We start from the raw sequence: 20,986 nt of genomic DNA on the forward strand, positions 1-20,986 counted from the left end.
AAAAGATCCAAAAAGAAATCCAACAGCCACCGACGGAAGATTCCAATTTAAAGGCCGATACGTTTTTCCAAAGGGGTGAAGAACAAGCCGGGCAGACAGATATAATCGAATACTTGTGAATCATCGCCACCTCACCACCACACCATCATCCACAGCGCAACACCTTCACCCATAACTAATCCCCACGTGGACTTCCAAAATATTTTTAAAAAAAAGAACTGCTAATTATGACTTTATGACACTGACAAGAAACGGCAGCGGTTGCCGCGCATGTGTGTATTTCGTCCGACTCCCGACAGGAATTGCTTCTGCACCACGTTTCAAAAATATTCACGAAGAAATATAGGAATTGCTTATTCCTTTTTTGAGAAAAAAAAATTGGATGCGGTTGTTGTGATTTATTTCCCCTTGGATTTCGATGCGAGTTTTTTGAATCTTGTCGAGGTTAATTAAACCTAATTCAAGATTGGGAATTAATTGATAATAGTTAGGTGAAGATTTAAGAGACGATGCCGATTCAACGATTGGTTGACAACGTCCTCGCTGTTACCAAAGAGTGAGTGCTGCCCATTTCTTTCTTTCGCTCTTTACTTCTAATAGGTAGACATGTATACTTAGTTATATTTCTGTTTCGTTTACTCTTTTTTTTTTTATTTTTGAGCTAATGTTTTTTTTGTTTTCTTGATTGAGTTATTACTGGAAGAGTTTATTAGCCACCGTATTTCGGCTTGATTTTGACTATTGGTTGATATCTGTCGTTAATGGTGCCGTGATTATTTTACCTGCATTAATTTTGATATTTTAAGTATTGATTTTTGTGTTTTTCAGTATTTTTCCTGCCTGAAGATGTGATTAGTGAAGTGGAAAAAATGATTTGTACTGTTTCTGTATGCTTTTAGCTTATTTGATTGTGGATTACTTGGAAAATGGTAAGTATATATATATTTTTGGTGTGTGGATTGTTCCGGAAAAAAATTAGAAGCAAGTCTCTTGAGCTCGATTTTGTGTAAGTAGGAAGAAAGGAAAGGTCTTTACACATTGATTATGTAAGATTGGATATGTTGTATCCCTGTTGGATGTATTTAGAATTTGGGCGAGGGGTGAGGGTTTAGGGATTTTATGTGATGAATTTAATGCTATCAAAAATTGGCGGCGAAGGTTTTGTAGGATTACCATGAGTATGCGATGTAGTGACAGAGTTATTGGGAACTATGAACTGATGTATCCAGTGGCAAAGAGATATGAGAATTCTGTTGCTGGCTTATGGTGGTATAAGCAAGGAGAAAGGTTGAGTTTCTTATGCAGCAAAGTGCATGATGCCTTGGCTCAGGTGAGGGCTAGGTTAGATAGTTGAAAGTAAAGTTGGAGAAAAAAGGTCAGTTAAAGGTAACAAACAGTATGTATGATTTAGATTGTAGTTACTAGTTACCATGTGACTCAGATGACATGTAAAAAGGAAGAGCAGAAGAAGTGGGCTCATATGGGTTTTTTTTTTCTGGTTTCAGGTTGACGCGTGAAAACGCTTCTGACTTCTCTTTTGTATATCATCGTCATAGAAGGAACAAGAAAATTTAGTTAGAGGGGGCGAGCTTTGAACTTTGAAAAATGATCTAGTGCTTTTGCTGACCTCGAATAGGTATAGTGTACATCGTCTTGAGCAGGGAAACATTAACATAAAGCCCTTAAGTATGTATGAAAAGCTGAAACCTGAAAGTTCCCTGTACTTTTTAATCCAGCATCAGATGCTCTTCCATCTGCCTCTACTAGTTGCTAGGGATCCAGCTAGTGCAGGACCTTTTCTAGTGAAACTAGTTTCATTTGATAATTTTTTCCCCAATAACCTCTTTTACTTGTGTTTCGCAAGGATGACTTTGTTTTGGGCAGCTCTATAACACATGTCTGCCATGATCTTTATATGTGGCTTATAAAGATCCTTTGGTTACTTAATTGAGCATTATGATCTTGTGTAAACAACAGCGCATTTACATTTTTTCTGTTGGTATTTTTATTTGGTCAGGTCAGTGAAGACCTTTACTTATGAGTCAGTGAACAATATAGTGAGGCTGATAAATGAAGTGTCAGCACTTCTGCTGGCTATTCTACCTGGGCAGGCTTCTATTCTGGAAGGTATTCATGGTTGGGAACTCAGGCCAACTTTTCGTGCGCCTAAGCTCCCACGTTGGATGGAAGAGTAAGTTCTGATCCGTCAGACTAGTTTCTTAAGTCTCTTGTTTTTTCGCTTTGTTATTTCATATGTGATATGCCTTGCAAAAGTTAGCTGTGTACTTTATATCATGCTCCTACATAGACCTGTTAACAAATTAAGATGGAATTTTTTTTCTTTTTTTTGTTCAGAGGATTCTTTTGCTTTTAGGTTGAAAGATATTTTTTCTCTTCATTTCTATTATTTTTCATAGGGCCCATCTTCATTCTGAACTTGAAAACTTCTATGAACTGGCAATAGCATGACTGGAAGGAGGACCTTGAGGCACTGAAAAAGAAAAAGTTGGACAAATATTTAGTACTTCTTATACTTTACATGTTAGTGATAGTGCTGGAATGTATAAGCTTTGGAACCGTACTATTATAGTGGAAATCAGGCAATAATTTACTTACAGTGCTATTGTTTTTGTCATATCTGCTTCTTGCGTACTAAGAAATTCTCGTTTGGGTAGTATAGTGGTATTGCTAAACTTTATCCATGGTTATTCTTTCAATGAGTACTTTTGAATCTAATTGTCACTTTTGTAAGTTCTAAATGTCCTGCCACTTAGCTTGCCCAAAATAAAAATAAAAAAATCTTGCTGCTTGTCTTTCTGCTGCATTTACACGTTTCTAATTTTTTATTCCTGAACTGCTCTTGCAGTTTGGATGTAGCAAGTATTGGAGGATAAAGATTTGATGATTAAAATGCTTAGTTGTCATGTTTTTTAGAAAATCATTTAAGCATTGGGAACTCTGTATTCCTGAACTGCTCTAATTTTTTTGATTTTTTTTTTATCTTCTTGATGATTCAGGGGTGCGTCATCTTTTAATCAGTTCATCCACAATCTTTCTATGGATTCTGATACAACTTCAAGCTTAGATAATTCGTCAGATGAAGAATATTATGAAGACATTCCAGGATCTCCACTATCTCAAAGTTCTCGTACCTCTAGAGCAAGCAGTTTCAGAAAGCATGATAGGCATCAGATGACTTGGATCAGGTGCCTATTCATGTATTTTCTGCTCCCTTTGAAATTTTTTTTTGGGGGACCATTTTGGCTCTTTAGTCTGTCTTCTCATGGGAGCAATAGTGCACCAAGTACCCCAAGAAATCATCGACCCTCTCATTTGCATTCTCCTAGGAGACTCCAGACACTCAAGGACCATTTTATTCAACGTGCAACTGATCGAAGGCGTGGAGTTGTTGAGGTTCAATCCTACTAGCTTTGCTATTTCTCCCTATTCTTTACTTTGTGAAAATGGGAAATTAGTGTTGTCAGCAATTACAGGACTATGTTTATTTACCTTGGTCAGGGAGATCTATAGTTCTTCAATATCAACTCATAAAAACATTTTCCTAATGCTTCTCATCAAAATTTGTAAGAATGACTACAAAGAAAAACAGCTTAAATCTGCCATGAGATAGTTTGAGCATGTTATTCTTCTCCTTCTTGATTAACCTTTATGGACATAGCTATTGATATGCCAACATGTTCTTATAGGATCTCCATCTTGCATTTGAAATCTCCATAGAGGCTATATTCGATATTTTCCACAAGGCAGCACGTTGTCTTCTTGCACCATTTGACACTCTTAGAGGAGTTATCGGATGGTTTTATTTTCAAAATACTGGTTCTGGAGATTGTGTTTCTCAAGGTGGCTCAGTTCAAACTGCAACTCTCGCAGACAATGATCCTACTCCGACAGAAAGGAAGACAACTTTTGATCATTCCCTTAATACAGATGCTCGGACATGTCAAGATGTAATCACTGAGCTTGGGTAAGAATAATACAGATTACTCCATTCTGGTGCTTTTTTTTAATCTGCATTTGTATGAAAATTAACTGCTCAATGTACTATCCTCGTGATCATGTATACCTTATAGCCATATGTGTCTGTTTGTTTCTCTTCTTAGGGAAATGCAGAGTTTAAAAGTTGTATTGAAAAAAAAAAGTTGCATTAAAGAAAATCATTGCTTCTGTTGTTATAACCAATAAAAGAAACTCTCTTCTGCTTGTATTTGTAGATAAAGCTCTGTAAACTTCTCCTCTCTATTATCCTGTAAAAAGCTTGAACTTTTTTATGAAGATTGTGCTTTGATTGTGTGCATGCATTACTTCATGTTGAATGATTTATGAGCCCGCTCCTGGTGCCAAAAATTAAACTTAAGAATTTTTTCTCTCTTATAAGATTAAAAATTATTAGTAACTGAAGCCATGATCTAAAGTGTTGCAAAATTTGTGCACTCAAACATCAAACTCTGTTGTTATTATCATCACATAATCGATTGCACTTGTTCCTCCTTATCTTTATTGGTGCTTCTTGTACTGCTTTCATATGTTGTGAGTTTCTTTCTTGGACATCTGTCTTGGTTATGGCTTTATGGCAAGGAAGTAAAGCTGAGATTGTTAATAGTAGATAAGCATGGTGCATCTTGTTATGAGGCTATAACGGCACTAAGTTTTTGGATTGCTCTTTATGAGAATGTGCAAGTGATCTGATTTCTTATATGCTTATTGGTATATCCAATACTTAGTAGCTCTGTCATTAGTTTAGAGTTTCAGGAACCAAAAAGTTATTTTATCTTTTTTTGTCTTTTGCTTTTATTGAGAACATATTACTTATTGTCATAGTGAAGATTAAATCCTCTTCATTATCTTTGTTTTTAAAAGTATGACGTGCCACCCAAGAAGCCTATAATACTCTTTAAGTGAACTGAGACCTGAGAGGGGTCAGGAATGCCTTAAGAGTGATGCGTTAATTTACTAGAATTGAGCTCTCTAGAAGCCAACTCTCATGTCGTGTTTGCTTTCCATTCTTCTTCTGATTGTCATTTGCTTCTTTTCTGTGACAGCTATCCTTATGAGGCTATTCATGTGGTCACTGCTGATGGATATGTTCTTCTTCTGGAAAGAATTCCAAGGTTCTGATTTTTCTCTCTTCAGCACTAGATTTTTTTTTCTTAGATTCTGGTTTATGGACTCATGTTTGCAATCATTTGGTGCAGACGAGATGCTCGCAAGGTTGTTTATCTGCAGCATGGCATATTTGATTCTTCAATGGGGTGAGTCTTATATATAGTCAGGTTCATGTTGTTGAAGAGTTTTCGTGCTGATGAAAAATCTCTCTGTACTAGTTTAATTTAGCAATCAGTTTTGTTCACGTACAAACATCTAGATGAGTTTTGGTAGTTTGAGTTTTATCCATGATTGTATGTGTTATTAATTGAGGAGTGTATGATAGAAATGTCTCAAATCTAATTATAAATGCTTCCCTGTACTTTCATGTAAACAAAGTTGTATAATATCTTCCTTGCGGTTTCAATTGGAAAAAAGTTTTTCTTGTCTTGCTTTGTCAAAATTAGACCTTCTGCTCAAAATTGCAAAAGATGTATTTTGAATGAGTTTGTGAAGCAATGACTAATTTGCCAAACTCTTGTTAGTTAGACGAGGTTGTATGAAGTAGGGAAGTTGTTGACATAGGATTTTAAGGAAGTGCCTAAGTCATGTTTTTAAGAGATATGGATGAAAGATGCTTGGTGAATCCTCCCACTCCAAGTGGCACATGCTCTCTCTCTCTCTCTCTGGTTGAGCAGTTTGTAGTTCTTTTGTTCGACTTGGTCTTTAAACCACTATTTCCCTTTGCAGTTGGGTGTCCAATGGTGTTGTTGGTTCTCCAGCTTTTGCAGCCTTTGATCAAGGTTTGCCCTGTTTACTTTTACTTATGGACTTGTATCTTCCAAATCTCCCGTCAATATTGATTAATTTAGCTCATTTATTGTGGCAATAATATTGATATCATCACTTGTCAGGATATGATGTTTTCCTAGGGAACCTTCGTGGATTGGTTTCCAGAGGGCATGAAAACAGAAGTATCTCTTCACGACAGTAAGTGGCTCATTTAGATTATATTCATTCATCTGGGACCCCTGATGTGCATTAAAATTACAATTAAATTAACAAAGAAAGAGCTAGTGTTGAATCTTTTCCACTTCGTGCAAAATTTCAAGCAGATATATGGTACTTGAATCAGAGACTGCCCTTTCATTATTTGAATTACTAAACATTTGCAGGTACTGGACTTTCTCCATCAATGAGCATGGTACAGAAGATATACCTGCGATCATAGAGAAAATTAATGAGATTAAAGTTTCTGAACTGAAGTGTATCCAATCGGATCAGGAGGGAGGGACAAATAACATTCAGCCTTACAAACTATGTGCAATTTGTCACAGCCTGGGAGGAGCTGCCATATTGACGTACATAATAACACAAAGGATTAAAGAGAAGCCCCACAGACTTTCAAGGTTGATCCTATTATCACCAGCTGGCTTCCATCATGATTCCACCGTGGTGTTCACATTGATGGAATACCTATTCCTCGTGTTGGCCCCGATACTGGCCCCCCTAGTTCCAGCCTTTTACATACCTACTTGGTTTTTCCGCATGCTTCTGAACAAGTTGGCTAGGGATTTTCATAATTTACCTGCAGTTGGTGGATTGGTTCAAACACTCATAAGTTATGTGGTGGGCGGGGACAGTTCAAATTGGGTGGGAGTACTGGGCTTACCACACTACAATATGAATGACATGCCAGGTGTCTCATTCCGAGTGGCACTTCATTTGGCACAGATGAAGCGGGCAAAGAAATTTAAAATGTTTGATTATGGGAGTGCTGCTGCCAACATGGAGGTATATGGTTCCCCTGAACCATTGGATTTGGGGGAGTATTACAGCTTAATCGATGTTCCCGTTGACCTAGTTGCTGGCCGGAAGGACAGAGTAATTCGGCCTTCAATGATAAAAATGCATTATAGGTTGATGAAAGATTCAGAAGTGGAGGTATCATACAGTGAGTTTGAGTATGCCCATTTGGATTTCACATTTTCTCACCGTGAAGAGCTCTTAGCCTATGTAATGTCTCGACTGTTGTTAGTTGGACCTTCTTCCAAGCAGTTAAATGGGCAAAAATCTTTGAAACCGAAGAAGAAAGATGGAATGAAGGAATTGCAAGTTAATTAAAAATTGCAGTACCAGCCTGATGCTGACATTTTGGTGTCTGAGCGTCAGGGCATCTTGTATGTTGTATCATGAGTTTTGTTTTGCCTAGAGAAGATCCTCGGAAGACTGGAATTAATGATAGTAGGACGCCGTGCATACCAGTTGAAATCTCTCTCATGTCTATTTTGTTGGTGGGGGAGTGGAACTGTTTGTTGTATTGAACGAGTATTAAAAGTTAATGCAACGTACTTAGATGGAAGAAATTAAACGATTGTAATGCCATAGGGAAGATATTTTCCGTGTTAATTTTGAATTTTGTAATTGTCACATATTTAGTGATTGGAGCAGTAGGTTTTTATTGATTTGGTCAGTGCTTGACATAGTTGTTCTCTTAAACCATCCGCTTGAGTTGGAAGAATCGTAAAAGTAGGGGTAGCAATAAGGGGTTTTGGTGAGCCAAATTGCTCACATTAATTTGCAAGTAGCTTGGCCAAACACTCGAACTAAATTTAAGATCGAGTTCGAGATACTCACACGGAGTATAATGAGTTGAGTTTGAACATTAATATTTATTATTTATATATTATATATTTTAATTATGAAATGACTATTATGGATTCATATTTTAATAAATTTATATGAAACAATACTCAATAAAACTCGAGCTCAAATAGCTCAAGTTCGACAAGGGCTTGCAATTTACTTGAATTCAAATGAGTCGACCTTGAGTTTAATTTCCATTATGCCGAGTTCGAGTTTAATGTCATGTACTCATTTGAGTTCGACTTCGAGTTCGAGCATGATGCTATTCGAACTTGACTCAGTTCGATAGGACCCTTAGTAGTAATGGTCAGGTCATGCAATTATTGTATTCGATGTTAGAAAATCTCATTCATTAGATTTTCATGTTATGTCATAACTTGTGCTATTAACAGGTTGATCCAACTTAACCCGTGTAATTCATCAAATGTTTTATATGATTAAAATAGTTTGCATATGATGTATTATTTTGTCAAATCAACCTAGTAATCTATGCTAGAAATAGTCTAGTATTTTAATCACTTATTTTAACTCATTTGATCATACAATCGATTCAACATTGCACTTGTTAAAATATATGATAATTTTTTTGAAATATATAGTCAACACAAACTTTAAAATTTTCAAAACATTAAAAAAAAATAAATAATGAAACTTTATAGACATAATTTAAGTTACAAATTCAGCCCCATTTGAATAACCTTTTTTTTTTTTTGAAAAATTCATCATTTTTTGTGAATATTTCTTCTACACATTTTTAATCATCTTTTATCTCACATATATCACATCCTAAAAAAGTACTAAAGTACTTTTTCTCCAAAAACTCTCTAGAAAAATGCAATCCAATTAATCTTTTAGAAATATAGTCACATAGTTCCATATATAAGATATAAAACCTGTCAGTTTTTAAAACATCTAATTGAAATCTTCAAACCGAATTTGATTGTTGTTAGTTTTTACTAAATATTCAAAATGGCCTCTATAGTGTTTAATTATTATTATAAAGTAAGCACTTTATCGGGCTACTAGATCAACCCGTGGGTTGACCCAACCTATCTTACTAACATTTATGTCACCAATAGGTTGATCTAATAATGACCTATTAAAATTTAGATTGTGTTAAAATCTATTAATTTTGGGTTGTATTTGAGTCATGTTGTCGTGTATATCAGAAATTGCCAAGTTGAGATTTAGAAAGTTCTGTTATGTTGTTTTGATTTCGAGCTAAAAAACCCTCCCCTACCCAAAATCTTTTCTATGTCCTCAACACACAGCAATATTTGTTTAACTCATAATTTGTTTTAAGAAGAGAAATCAAAATCTCTAGAAATTATAAAAGATAACAAGTGGTTGTGATAGTCGATTTGCCTCATTGTTAATTGTCTTTCTTCAACACGTTAAGTTGGAAAGTGCATTTCTTATCTTTCCATCTTTAAAGGTGAAAAGTTTTGGTATGACATGATAATCCGACTCAAATACGATTTGAAATTGATAGGTTTAATATAATTTGAACAAAAATGAATCATTATTCAGTCGATCTACTAACGACACAAATGTAAATGAATCGGGTTGGGTCAACCTAGAAGTTGGCAAGCTAACTTGATAATAATTAAACATTACTAGGTCCTCATTTTTTATAAGGTATTGTCTGAGTATGTATGGAAGTACTGGATTTTATTTATGTTGAAAATTTCGGGCCTGAATGGATTAGGTTTTTTTGAAAATGTTGTTTAAATAGTCTACTATAGTATTATTTATCAAAAACTTGATACTATAGATGTAATTTGATATGTTTTAAATTTTTAAATTTGTTGGAGTATTTTTAAAAATTTGTTAAAGATTTTGTAAGGTTCAAGTGCAATGTAAAAGAAAGGGTGAATAAGGTTTATCACAAAAATTAAAACAAGTTTTCACTCAATAAGAGCACTCCAACTAATTGCACAAATTCACAATTATAAAACAAATGTAGAATAATAAAAATTGCACAATTAAGTAACAAAAATAAAAGAAAGAGATAGAAATTCAAATCAAAACTTTCATATTTCTTCCAAACTTGAAGTCAACTCCAATCTAATATCCTCTTCAATTGATGGTGTTGTTAACCACCTTGTACACAAGAATGATCATTTTTTGTTCACCCTAAACACTCTTTAGTTGAATTAAAGAGTTCTATAACTTTCCTAGTTAACTCTCACTATATTATAATTATTACCAACTAACCAAGAACTACTATACAATTGAGACTCACTTTCACAAAGTTTTAGTTCTCTTCTTAAGAAATATAATGAATCCAACTTTCTGCAAACCTATACAATAATGAATTAAGGTCGCGGTTGGGGATTGGGATGGGGATAGGATTGGGGTTGGTTTGGAGTTGGGTTAGCGGCAGAGATGGGGGTGGAATTGGGTTGACATGGGCATTCGTCTGGGGATGAGTTGGGGGCAGATTGGGATTTGACGGTAGAAAATCGCCTTTTTACCTCCATAAATCGGCGGTTGCAATACTCGACCTTCTCCTCCAACCTTACAAGTTCAAACTTCAGGTCCATCTGTTTTGCGATCAAATCAGCGAGTTCAGAGGTTTTACCTACTGCAACAGGGGCCTCCGCCTTATCAAGCTATCGTTTCAGTTTCTTTTGCATTGCAAAGAAAAATGTGGAGATTGTCGCGCCCAATTTTTTCATGATGAAAATAAGTATTTACAAAAGATGTGATTTTTATTTAAAAATAAGTAAAAAATGACCTAGAGTGGAACTTTAAAGAATGCGACAGTTTGGGTCCAAAATTTAGTCTAAAAGGATTTTTAAGAAAAATAGGAGTCGCCACTTGGTATTGAGTTTGGGTGTACCAAGTCACCAAAAAAAAATATTTTTCTAACAAAATTAAAATAAAAAGTAAATAAATAAAATAAAACCCTTTTAGACAACTCTAAATCTTGAAAAATAAGAGAAAATGAGTTTGGGAGTCACGATTGAAAAAAGAAAAGGCAAAGGTTCGATCGACTCATATCTAAACCACCTTTTCAACCTAGTCTAAGTTAGTTGTGTGGTTTAATTAAAATTTCTTTAATCTAACCCTTAAATTTATCAATATTTGCTATATGGATGCAAACCTAGATTTAAAGAAAATGTCAAAAGGGATAAAATATCCATTCAAGATTTAATTGATATCAACCGTATTAATTGCGAAGGCCAAAATAATCTCATGAAAGGGTCACGAGTATGCAAAAATGAAATTCAAAAGAAAAGAAAATTAAAGTATATATAGATATAAGTGACCAAGGAAGAAGGGATGCAATATGATGGGTATGGGAGACAAAAACTCGTGACATAATTTTCTTATACAGGGATTAACCGGATATTTAAACTAAAAAGTTATAATTACCCATTTCCCATATTTAAAGAGTAATTCTTCTAATCTAGACAAGCAAATGAACTAACTTATTTTGCGATTTCTTAAATGAGATGCAATTCTAAATGATATGATTAACACATATAGAGGGTAGGGGATAATATAATAGAAAATATCATGCAAATGAGAAAATATTCTAAAATAAAAAGGGTAAAATACAAGGAACCCCCTTGTGGTTTCGTGAAAAGACACCTTACTCTCCTATCGTTTAGAAACCTCCATATAAACACCCTAAACTTCATAACTAAAGTGGAAATTGACCTGTAACTGGGTGTGCGACCTAGTGACGATCGGTATGCGATGTTCCTTTGAAATAGCCTAGGGCACTACTGTACTAGTTTTTGTCGAGTTCTTTGTTAGCTAGACACCTGTCAACCAACCATCCAGCCACTTAAAGTTTTTTCGCAAGCAAAGGAAAAGTTATTTCTCTAAATCGGGCTAGGGAGAACCATTCAAGCGCAGAGATGGCTCTGCTGCGATTGAGGATGAAAAAGAATCCATAGGCAACTGGTCGTTACTAGAAGATGATAAAGCAGTAGGCTGCTCTTCTACGTATAGCATTCATGTAATTTTTTTCACTTCACGTACACACGCTACGCCCTTGGTCTGTAACATTTCTTCAAGAATTTCTTGACTCGCCCTCCTAGAAGAAAAAGCTTCCTATCACAACCTCTTTCTCCCCTTGGAATCAATACCAGGCACTACGAGCCGTCTTGCGAATGAGGCAGCGAGTAGGTTTTTCAAAGACTAGCACGTAGATGGATCATGGTTTTTGTTGAAAAAATCCCGGGCAGCTGGAAGAATTGGCTAGCCAGTGTGAAGACGAAAGACATGATTTTTATGGTACGATTCGATTAGGAGCAGGAGATCGGTCCTGAACTTGCTGTATAGTTACGGGGAAAACTAATGGCAAGAAATGCAAGACCTGGAATTCAAGAGTCTGCTTTGATAGAACACCTGGGAAACGAAGTGCGGACCAGGGTGTGGTTTGTAGGCTGTAACTATAGCACCAGGGGGGTTTGGAAAATAGCGCAAGTCAAGCGGGGCAAGTAGTGTTTGGCCAAAAGACGGCATTGGATCGACTCCACAAAATCCCCACCTATTACCTCATTCGGTTGATAGGGATCGACTCCACAGAATCCCCACCTATTCGACCTGCTTATAAATGCCACCGTGCTTACTTTGGTGACAACTTCTTTTGGGTTTGGATCACTATCAACCCTTACGATGACACTCCTTTGACCGGGAACTTCTTTGTTTGCGGCTTTGTTCAAGGTAGCTTTTGCCAATTCAATCTCCTCTTGCATTCCTTTCGCAAATTTGTATCATCCCCCCGTATATCCACTGGCAATGGCATTTGAGGTTAAGGGCTGCCTTCTAGTGGCAAGTTCAAAGGGACTCTTTCCTGTAGCCTCGCTCCTCTAGATGTTATAAGCAAATTGGGCAGTGCTTACTAGACAAGATTGTGGGGATTCTCTCTCCTTTTGTATTATAAATGAGGGTATTTTGGGTATTCAACCTGCTACCGGTAAGTCAGCCGGTTCAGAAGGTAATTTCCATTTTAATTATGAAGTTTAGAGTGTTTATGTGGAGGTTTCTAAACAATAGGGGGTAAGGTGTCTTTTCGCGAAATCACAAAGAGGTTTCTTGTATTTTACCCTAAAGAGTTCTATAACTTTCCTAGTTAACTCTCACTATATTATAATTATTACCACCTAACCAAGAGCTACTATACAAGTGAGACTTACTTTCACAAAGTTTTAGTTCTCTTCTTAAGAAATATAACAAATCCAACTTTCTACAAACATATACAATAATCAAAATATTTTTCTATCCAAAAATCACTCTAGAAAGTTTATATTTTGTGTAGGTAAAAATCTATTTTCTTCTCATGCTTGAGGTATTTATATGCGGGGAAATTTTATCCCAAAAGTCTCTTCAACGATCAAGAAACTAGTTGTTGAAAAACTAGCCATTGGAGTTGTTGGGCGCTCAATTCTACGTGTCGAACGTTCGATCCAATTGCTCTACATCCGATAGTAAATAGAAGGTTCAAGTTTCAATCGTTTTTGTATCGGATGTCCGATATGAGGGATAAGTGCTCAATCGAAATATCCGATGTATATGCGTTGATTGTCGGACGTCTAATACTGTGTTGAGCATCTGATCCTTGCGTCCGACAGGCAATATTGCTTTTTAATTTTTTATTTATTTTTCTCCTTTTTTTCATCTTGCAAGATACTTGTCCTTAATCATTTTTTATATAAAAATATTAGTTCAAATCATCATTTTGTTGCGTTATCATCAAAACTAATGATTAATCAACCCAAATCTTCAGATTTCTACTCACCACCACCTGCCACCCTTCCTTTTTTCCCTCCTTCTCTCTCTTCCTTCCCTCTTCCTTGTTCGTTCTTTTCTTTTTCTTCTAACTTTCCTCCTCCTCTCTCTCCCCTCATCTCCTTTTCCCTCCCCTCCCTTTCCCCTTCTTCGCACCCTCTATTCGTTACTATAGATTTACTAGTAGCAACCTAGTTGCGGGCCACTACCAGATCTGGTCGATAGGTGATGTTTAAAACTTTGAAGTTTAAAGAGACCCTGAAAAAACATACCACATTATCCAAGTTTTTTCATAAATAAATCTACAGTAGAGTTTTTTTTTTTTCAAATAATGCCCCAACTGTAAAATTTTTATTTTATTTTTGGCTCGTGTACTTTGGGCCTAAATACAGCGCAAAATTTCCTATCCTTCTTTATATCATCTTGTAAGTTAACAACCGAAACCGGCCCAAATTTACCACTCCTACCACTGCCAAGAGGCCCGGCCTTCGGGTTTTCACATTTCAACAATCAGCAACGAGAAAGCCAGCAGTGAGAATATACGAGAAAAACAGAGAAAAAAGAGGAGTCATGAGATCAGCGAGATGGGGCTATTTTAGAATCATCACAGGCACCATTATTGGTGGCATTTTTGGCTTCTATGTTATGCACCTTGCTGAACTCAAGTACAAGGTTTTGTTGAACCTCCCAAACCTTCTTTTTTTTTTTTAATTGTTTATGTTATTTGAAGTTTTTTAAGTCATGTTGAACAATGTCAATTCTGTTCTTTGTTTACTCTCTCTCTTTTGGGTTAATCAGGAGATGTGGAATGAAAGACTGAAGAAGTATGAGGAAGAGATGAATAGGAAGAAAATTGCAGAGCAATCCAATGAATTTCAAGAATCCCTATAGCATTGTTCTGCTGGATGTAATTAAAAAAAGATCTTTTAGTTTTCTTTTGTCTTTGTTTTATCCTTTTCCTTTTGGAACACAAAAAGATGGTTTTGATGTTGTCCTGTGGAAGAGTATTTTCACCAGCTCTAAATTAGCTAGTTTGGAAGACATGTTTGATATGTGTAGTTTCTCACTTTTGTTATCTGCGTTATTTCATGGAAGTTTTTCTGAATGACAAAGCTTTTGGTGTATGTTTTCTCGGTTCTGATCTTATCCTTGTTTTGGCCCGTTCTTGATTGGGGTCAAGAATTTTTCTGAGGGCTATTCAAGTACCAGTAATAAAGCATGTCGGGATTCGTGAATTGTGCTTAGCATATAAAGATCAGAACGTTCTTTTTGACACTCGTGTTCTTTGGCAAATAAAGAAGTGAATTCTTTACATTTGCAGTAGCACGGCTATAGGTGCTTTTATTAGTGTAAAATTGATAGTAAGACATCTGTAATTACATGGGATCTTGAAAGTAAGGTTGGGGAATTCAAATGGTTCAATTATATAATAGTGATTTTATAATTCGGCTGACCATGTGTTGGGAACGAAGTTTCTGCTTTTGAATTGTTATCTCATTGTCATCGGTTGATGTTCTCGTAAACAATTTGAAGTTTCACACAATTGATGGATGGTGCATCCTTTTAATTTCTGTTCTTATTGCTGCTTGATATGTTACCTTGGGCACATCATTTTAGAGGTGACCTTTATAGCCTTTTGATGCATTTCTCTTGAAGGCTTAGAAACTACCTTTAGCTCATCTGTCTATGATATTGACAAGCTATGGAGTTCATTGGATAGTGTTCTTCATGCTAAATTTGTACCTCAACTTAAGATTATACAGCTAATGACTTTTTTATCAAGTCGCTATCTATGTGTTGACTTAAACTTGGGAGGTCTGAGTATTCACGCTCCTATTGCTTACAGCACAGGTGGAAGGAAGTTTTGTGCAACACAAGTCAGTGCATGTAGAATTACACTTAACACTGTATCAATGACCTGATAGAACTTCTCTGCTCACGGCCTCATTGGAAAGTGATAGGATAACAATATTTTTCAGTTCAAATATATTCGGTTAATTTGTTGAGGAATCATTTTGCTTTAAGAATCCTTGTATTTCTTCATGTATACTTTTAACTTCTAATTTGCATTTGTTAAAACTTTGCAGATGTTGGAGTCCTGTTCCCGTTTGGTGAAAGCCTCGTATTATGCTTCTCATTGTAGAAAGACATTTTTGCCTTCTTTCTAGAAATGATTTCTCTGTAGCTGGTCAGTTGTAGATTGTGATTTCTTTTTATCTGAAACTTGGTTGATGTTTTGAAAGCAACCCTCACTCGCAATTTTACCCTTGTCTGGTGTAAACCTTGATGCCATTTGTAAGCCTGGGTGGCCACAGTTATATGTACTTCAAGTTCATATCTTGATGGTATTTTTGAACACAGTTGCTCCTTTTGCCGAAGAAACAAGTACTTCTTGATTCGATGTTTCTGTTTCTATGTTGCTTTACTGGTGGAATTTAAAGGTTATGTTACTTGCGTATTCTCTTTATACTGCTTGTTATAGACGAAAGTTGGCCTGTAGTCCATCTGAAATTTTATTACATAGGGCTTAATATCGGCTTCTAGAGAGGATATTTATTGCTCATTTCATGAACAAGTTCTCATTACGAAGCTCATAGCAATGACTTACTTGGGATCTTAGTTTGCTGATAAAAATGAATTAATTAGTCTTCAATCACGTTTCAAATAGCAGTGTCATTTGTTGATTAAATGGTCAAGTGTCTCTTGAATTCACAGAGGATCATTAATCTGAAGATCATTATTCATATGTTTCATACCCCCTTTACCTTTTAGGGGAAGACTGAAGCTGCATGTTCATGTTCAAATGTGCACCCTGGCAACTTCAACTTTTTCTACTGGCTCGAGCGGGATGATTTTGTTTCTTTTTCGAGTTAAAACTTTGCTTAATTTTAATACAGAAAAAAGGGATTTTGACGAATGCAGCCTCCAATTCAAGCTGGTCTCGTCATTTCCCCAGCAGCAGCAGCACTATAGTGAAGCTCATATATCCCCAACAGCAATGCAAATACGAGGGGGCTTCAATATTTGGGAACTGATGAAGAAATGTTTTAAAGGGTTGTGTGGAAAAGAAAGATGAAGGCAGAGCGATTGGTTTATACTGAAAAAATAGACTCTTGCCAGTTCTACTCATTTATCCTTTTTTTCTAGACAGCTATTGATAATATCTTTATAACTGTTGAATCCGTCCAATAATTCTTCTTTTCCCAAGTACACTACATATACAAGTTATACTTAGATTTATACACTAGTAAGTTATGTTCATCGTGATGAATTTAACATAGCCAGGTTAGATCAGTACCAGTCTATTGCAGAGTGTTAGAATTTAGCTTCTTTGAAAATAATTTTAAAAAAAATGCTCATATAATGGCATAGGTATAATCGATCATCAGTGCTACGTACTACTGTGGCATAGAAATCAAACGTGAATTTGGTCTAAAACATGTTTTATTCCAGCTTTCCCCTTTATTGTTAAATCTCATTACTTTGACGAGAAAATATTTCATTCTTTGAAAGCGGACCATAATAACCTTAAAGTATTACTCTGTCTTTGATATAATATGGCATTGTACTACAACAAACTTCGCAACAAGTGATCAAAATGGCATAGATGCATTCATGGTAGTCCTTCTACGGAGAGGTTTCCTCATCAGTAACAAAATTTTCTGGGGTTTAGTAGATAGCAACAAATTCCAAGCTCAAATTGTGCAGAAAAGAAGAATAAAGGGAGTGTTTTTTTTTTTTTTCTTGTGTGGGGGTTGGGGGCAAGGCTGGAGAGGGGAGTCGTTGGATGGGAAGTTGCATTTTTAGGAAGCAGAGAGGTAGCAGGCCTACTGGGGTACCTCTTCCCACCGCAAAGGCCAGTTGGTTCTCTTTGGTTTCAGAGATGTTGCACTTGAAGGAAATTGAAAAGCCAGAAAAAGATGAGGGTGCCTGCTCAAACAAGTGAAACGCTTCAAATGAGGTCCAATCAATATCTATTTAATGCTGCATTTATGTTGTTGAAGCATTAAAAACTTCTGTTATTCCGTTCATTCTGTTTGACTGAAGAAGTTGGTGAACTGTAAACATTGCATCTGACGAGCCCAGGTTTTGACAAGGAATTGAAGCAAGTAAATTGTGGTTTGTTGTCAAGGTAGCCTCCATTTTCTATCTGCTCATTTATCTCCCAAGTTTCATTTACAGGAGCCAGCGACAAGTTCAAAACTGGGCAGGAGAAAAGCTGTCCCAGATGAGAAATCAAATTCAATGTGTCTGGACAAGTCTTCAGAAGCAAAGTTCGAAGCTGGATGGCATATGATGAAAATCCGACAGTATTTACAACACAATATGACAATACACTATCAAGATTCTTAATCTTTCAAATTACCCCTCATGTATGCTTCTAACTCCTTATTTGCATTTGTTAAAACTTTGCAGATGTTGGGAGTCCTGTTCCCGTTTGGCGAAAGCCTCGTATTATGCTTCTCATTGTAGAAAGACATCTTTGCCTTCTTCCTGGAAATGATTGCTCTGTAGCTGGGCAGTTGTGGATTGTGATTTCTTTTTATCTGAAACTTGGTTCATGTTCTAAAAGCAACCCTCACTCGCAATTTTACCCTCGTCTGGTGTAGATCTTGATGCTATTTGTAAGCCTGGATCAGGGGAGGTTTCTGAAATCATCCCTGTTCTCCATTCACCAGGGAAGAAGCCAAGGTTCCATCCACATTCATGTTCTCTAACCAAAATGAGGTCCCTTGATTGTTATATGGCATGAATTTTTGTTTTTCCTGTTCTTGATTAATTAATATTTCTCATATTTCTGGATACATTGCTATAGCTTATTTCTGTTATTAATGTGCATGCAGGGAGTATATTTCTGTTGAGTTAGTCAGAAGTGAGGAGCTGAAGTCCTCGTACACTGGGGCTGTAATGCATAGCCCAACTTAATTTATTTTGCCACTCGCAGATTTTATCTCCATTTACCAACCCTTTGCTGATGTATTGTTGAGGCCATTCTTTAAATTCATGAAGATCCTCCTGTCTCCATTGATTAATATCTCTGTCTTCATTGAAAAGATGACGGCTTGATTGAATTGCGGTTTTTCGTCGGAAAATTACGTCGTTTTCCGTGATTACATTTCCCTATTACCTTTTTTCCTCACATACATCAAATCGCTATAGTAATTTTTTCATGAAAAATGCAATCCAAACACAACCTAATTTCTTCGAAAAGAAGCCAAACATGATTAATAAAAATGAATATAACTTAGACACAACAAAAATATTTTCATGATTTTTGGTGTTTTGTTACGTTATAGCTTTGGAAAATCATTTCCCATACAAGTTGTTTTACATCGATCAGTGAAAAGCAAAAATTTCTGCAACTGAAATACTCGTGAAGTTGTTTTCCAACTTCACTGAGCAGTCCACTAACTGCTGTCGGCTCCGTTTGGATTAGCTGTTTTTGGGTTTGTTTTTCAAAAACACCACTGTAGCATTTTGAATCTGAAAAACAAGTCCGTTTGGATTAGTTGTTTTTTGGGTTGTTTTTCAAAAACTATGGCTGCGTTTGGATTGGGTGTTTTTGCACCTGTTTTTGAAAAACTGTTTTTCACATTCCAAATGCTACAGTAATGTGTATTTCAAAAACAACTTCAAAAACACCATATCCAAACAATATATCAAAAACAACTCCAAATATATTTCAATTATGTATATTTAATTTGTATATTTTAATAAGTATATTTCAATTTGTATATTTTAATTATGTATTTTAATATGTATATTTCAATTATATTTTAATATATTTTAATATGTATATTTCAATTATATTTTAATATATTTTAATATGTATATTTCAATTATGTATTTTAATATGTATATTTCAATTATGTATATTATATATATTATATTAATATAAATATATTTATTTCAATTATGTATAATATTATATATATTATATCAATTGAAATAAATATTATATATTTATATAAATACATTTATTTATATATAAATTTATAAATATATTTATTCAATTTTGTTTTATAATATATATTAATATGTATATTTCAATTATGTATATTATACATAAATTATATTAATAATAATGTATATTATATATATTATACATTTCTAATATTATATATTTATACATACATATTATAAATATTTTATTTTATTTATAATATATTTTTATATATTTATAATATATTTACATAAATATTATATGTTATATAAATTATATATAATATAATATATAATATATTATACTTTTATATAAATGTACATTTATACATAATATATAAATATTTATGTATATTTATAATATACATTTATATTATGTATAATATATAATATAATACATTTATATATTTATATTAATATACATAATATTAATTTTACATTTATACATAATATTAATACATGTATATATTTATATTAATTATATTAATACATTTCTACATAATATTAATATATATTTATAATTTAATAATTTATACCTTTATATAATATTCATTTATAATTTATACATTTTTAATAATATACACTTATACATTTAAATATACATTTATATTATGTATTATATATAATATAATACATTTATATTAATATACATAATATTAATTTTACATTTATACATAATATCAATACATATATACATTTATATTAATTATATAAATACATTTCTACATAATATTACTATATATTTATAATATACTAATTCATACATTTATAATAATATACACTTATAATTTATAATATATTTATAATATTCATTTATAATTTATACATTTATAATAATATACACTTATACATTTATAAATATATTTATATTATGTATTATACATAATATAATACATTTATATATTTTTATATGAATATATAAATATATTTATTTATAAATATCTATAAATGTATTATAAATGCATAAATGTATATTTATATAAAAATATAAAAATTATAATATTCTAAAAATACTCAAAAATATGTTTAAAAAATACCTCTAAAAATAATCCAAAAAAATCTACAGTAAAAGTTTTTCATATACATTAGTATATATTAAGGTATGTTAAGTTTGTCTAGGAGGACTTGGTCGATCTAGTGGCTAAAATTGAGCATTTAGAATTTAAAAGTATTGGGCTCTCATCTTTTCCCTCCCCATTTAGAAAAAAACAAAATTTAAAAAAAGTATGTAGTATTAAGTTTGTGTACATGATTATTCGAAAAAAAAAAAAAGTTTCAATAGTTTCAAAGATCACAAAAGGGTAGTTCACCTAATGAATCTTTGACTATTTTAATCCTTTAATCAATAATTTAGTTTCAAAGAAACACAACACTATGGTAATCAGTCATATGTAAAAAGCAACTTTGTAGTATTAAATATACTAGTGCATAAATCCTTCCTTCGAAATGGAAGGTCGATGCACATAAGATATCCGTTTTTCATCTTTGTTTTCTAACATCTTCTTTCTAGATCTTTTGCCCTGTATCCTTGTCATTGCTGCATTAT

General features: G+C 34.1%; 1 protein-coding gene across 1 annotated transcript; it reads left to right on the plus strand.

Annotated features, from left to right (window-relative positions):
• The first annotated feature begins 177 nt into the window (after positions 1 to 177).
• On the plus strand, positions 178 to 7,570 carry LOC113767675. Its single transcript, XM_027311847.1, has 9 exons — positions 178 to 556; positions 2,018 to 2,191; positions 3,018 to 3,414; positions 3,708 to 3,985; positions 5,061 to 5,129; positions 5,214 to 5,270; positions 5,854 to 5,906; positions 6,018 to 6,093; positions 6,279 to 7,570. Exons 1-9 carry the CDS (start codon positions 510 to 512, stop codon positions 7,225 to 7,227), a joined length of 2,100 nt encoding a protein of 699 aa, XP_027167648.1. The 5' UTR covers positions 178 to 509; the 3' UTR covers positions 7,228 to 7,570.
• The last annotated feature ends 13,416 nt before the right edge of the window (positions 7,571 to 20,986 follow it).

This window comes from Coffea eugenioides, chromosome 4 (genome assembly GCF_003713205.1).
Source record: "Coffea eugenioides isolate CCC68of chromosome 4, Ceug_1.0, whole genome shotgun sequence".
Taxonomy (NCBI): domain Eukaryota; kingdom Viridiplantae; phylum Streptophyta; class Magnoliopsida; order Gentianales; family Rubiaceae; genus Coffea; species Coffea eugenioides.

Coding starts and splice junctions, on each gene's coding strand:
- LOC113767675 (XM_027311847.1), top strand. CDS start 510: ATGCCGATTCAACGATTGGTTGACAACGTCCTCGCTGTTACCAAAGA. Junction 3,986..5,060: donor GATGTAATCACTGAGCTTGG/GTAAGAATAATA, acceptor TTTCTGTGACAG/CTATCCTTATGAGGCTATTC. Junction 6,094..6,278: donor AGAAGTATCTCTTCACGACA/GTAAGTGGCTCA, acceptor AAACATTTGCAG/GTACTGGACTTTCTCCATCA.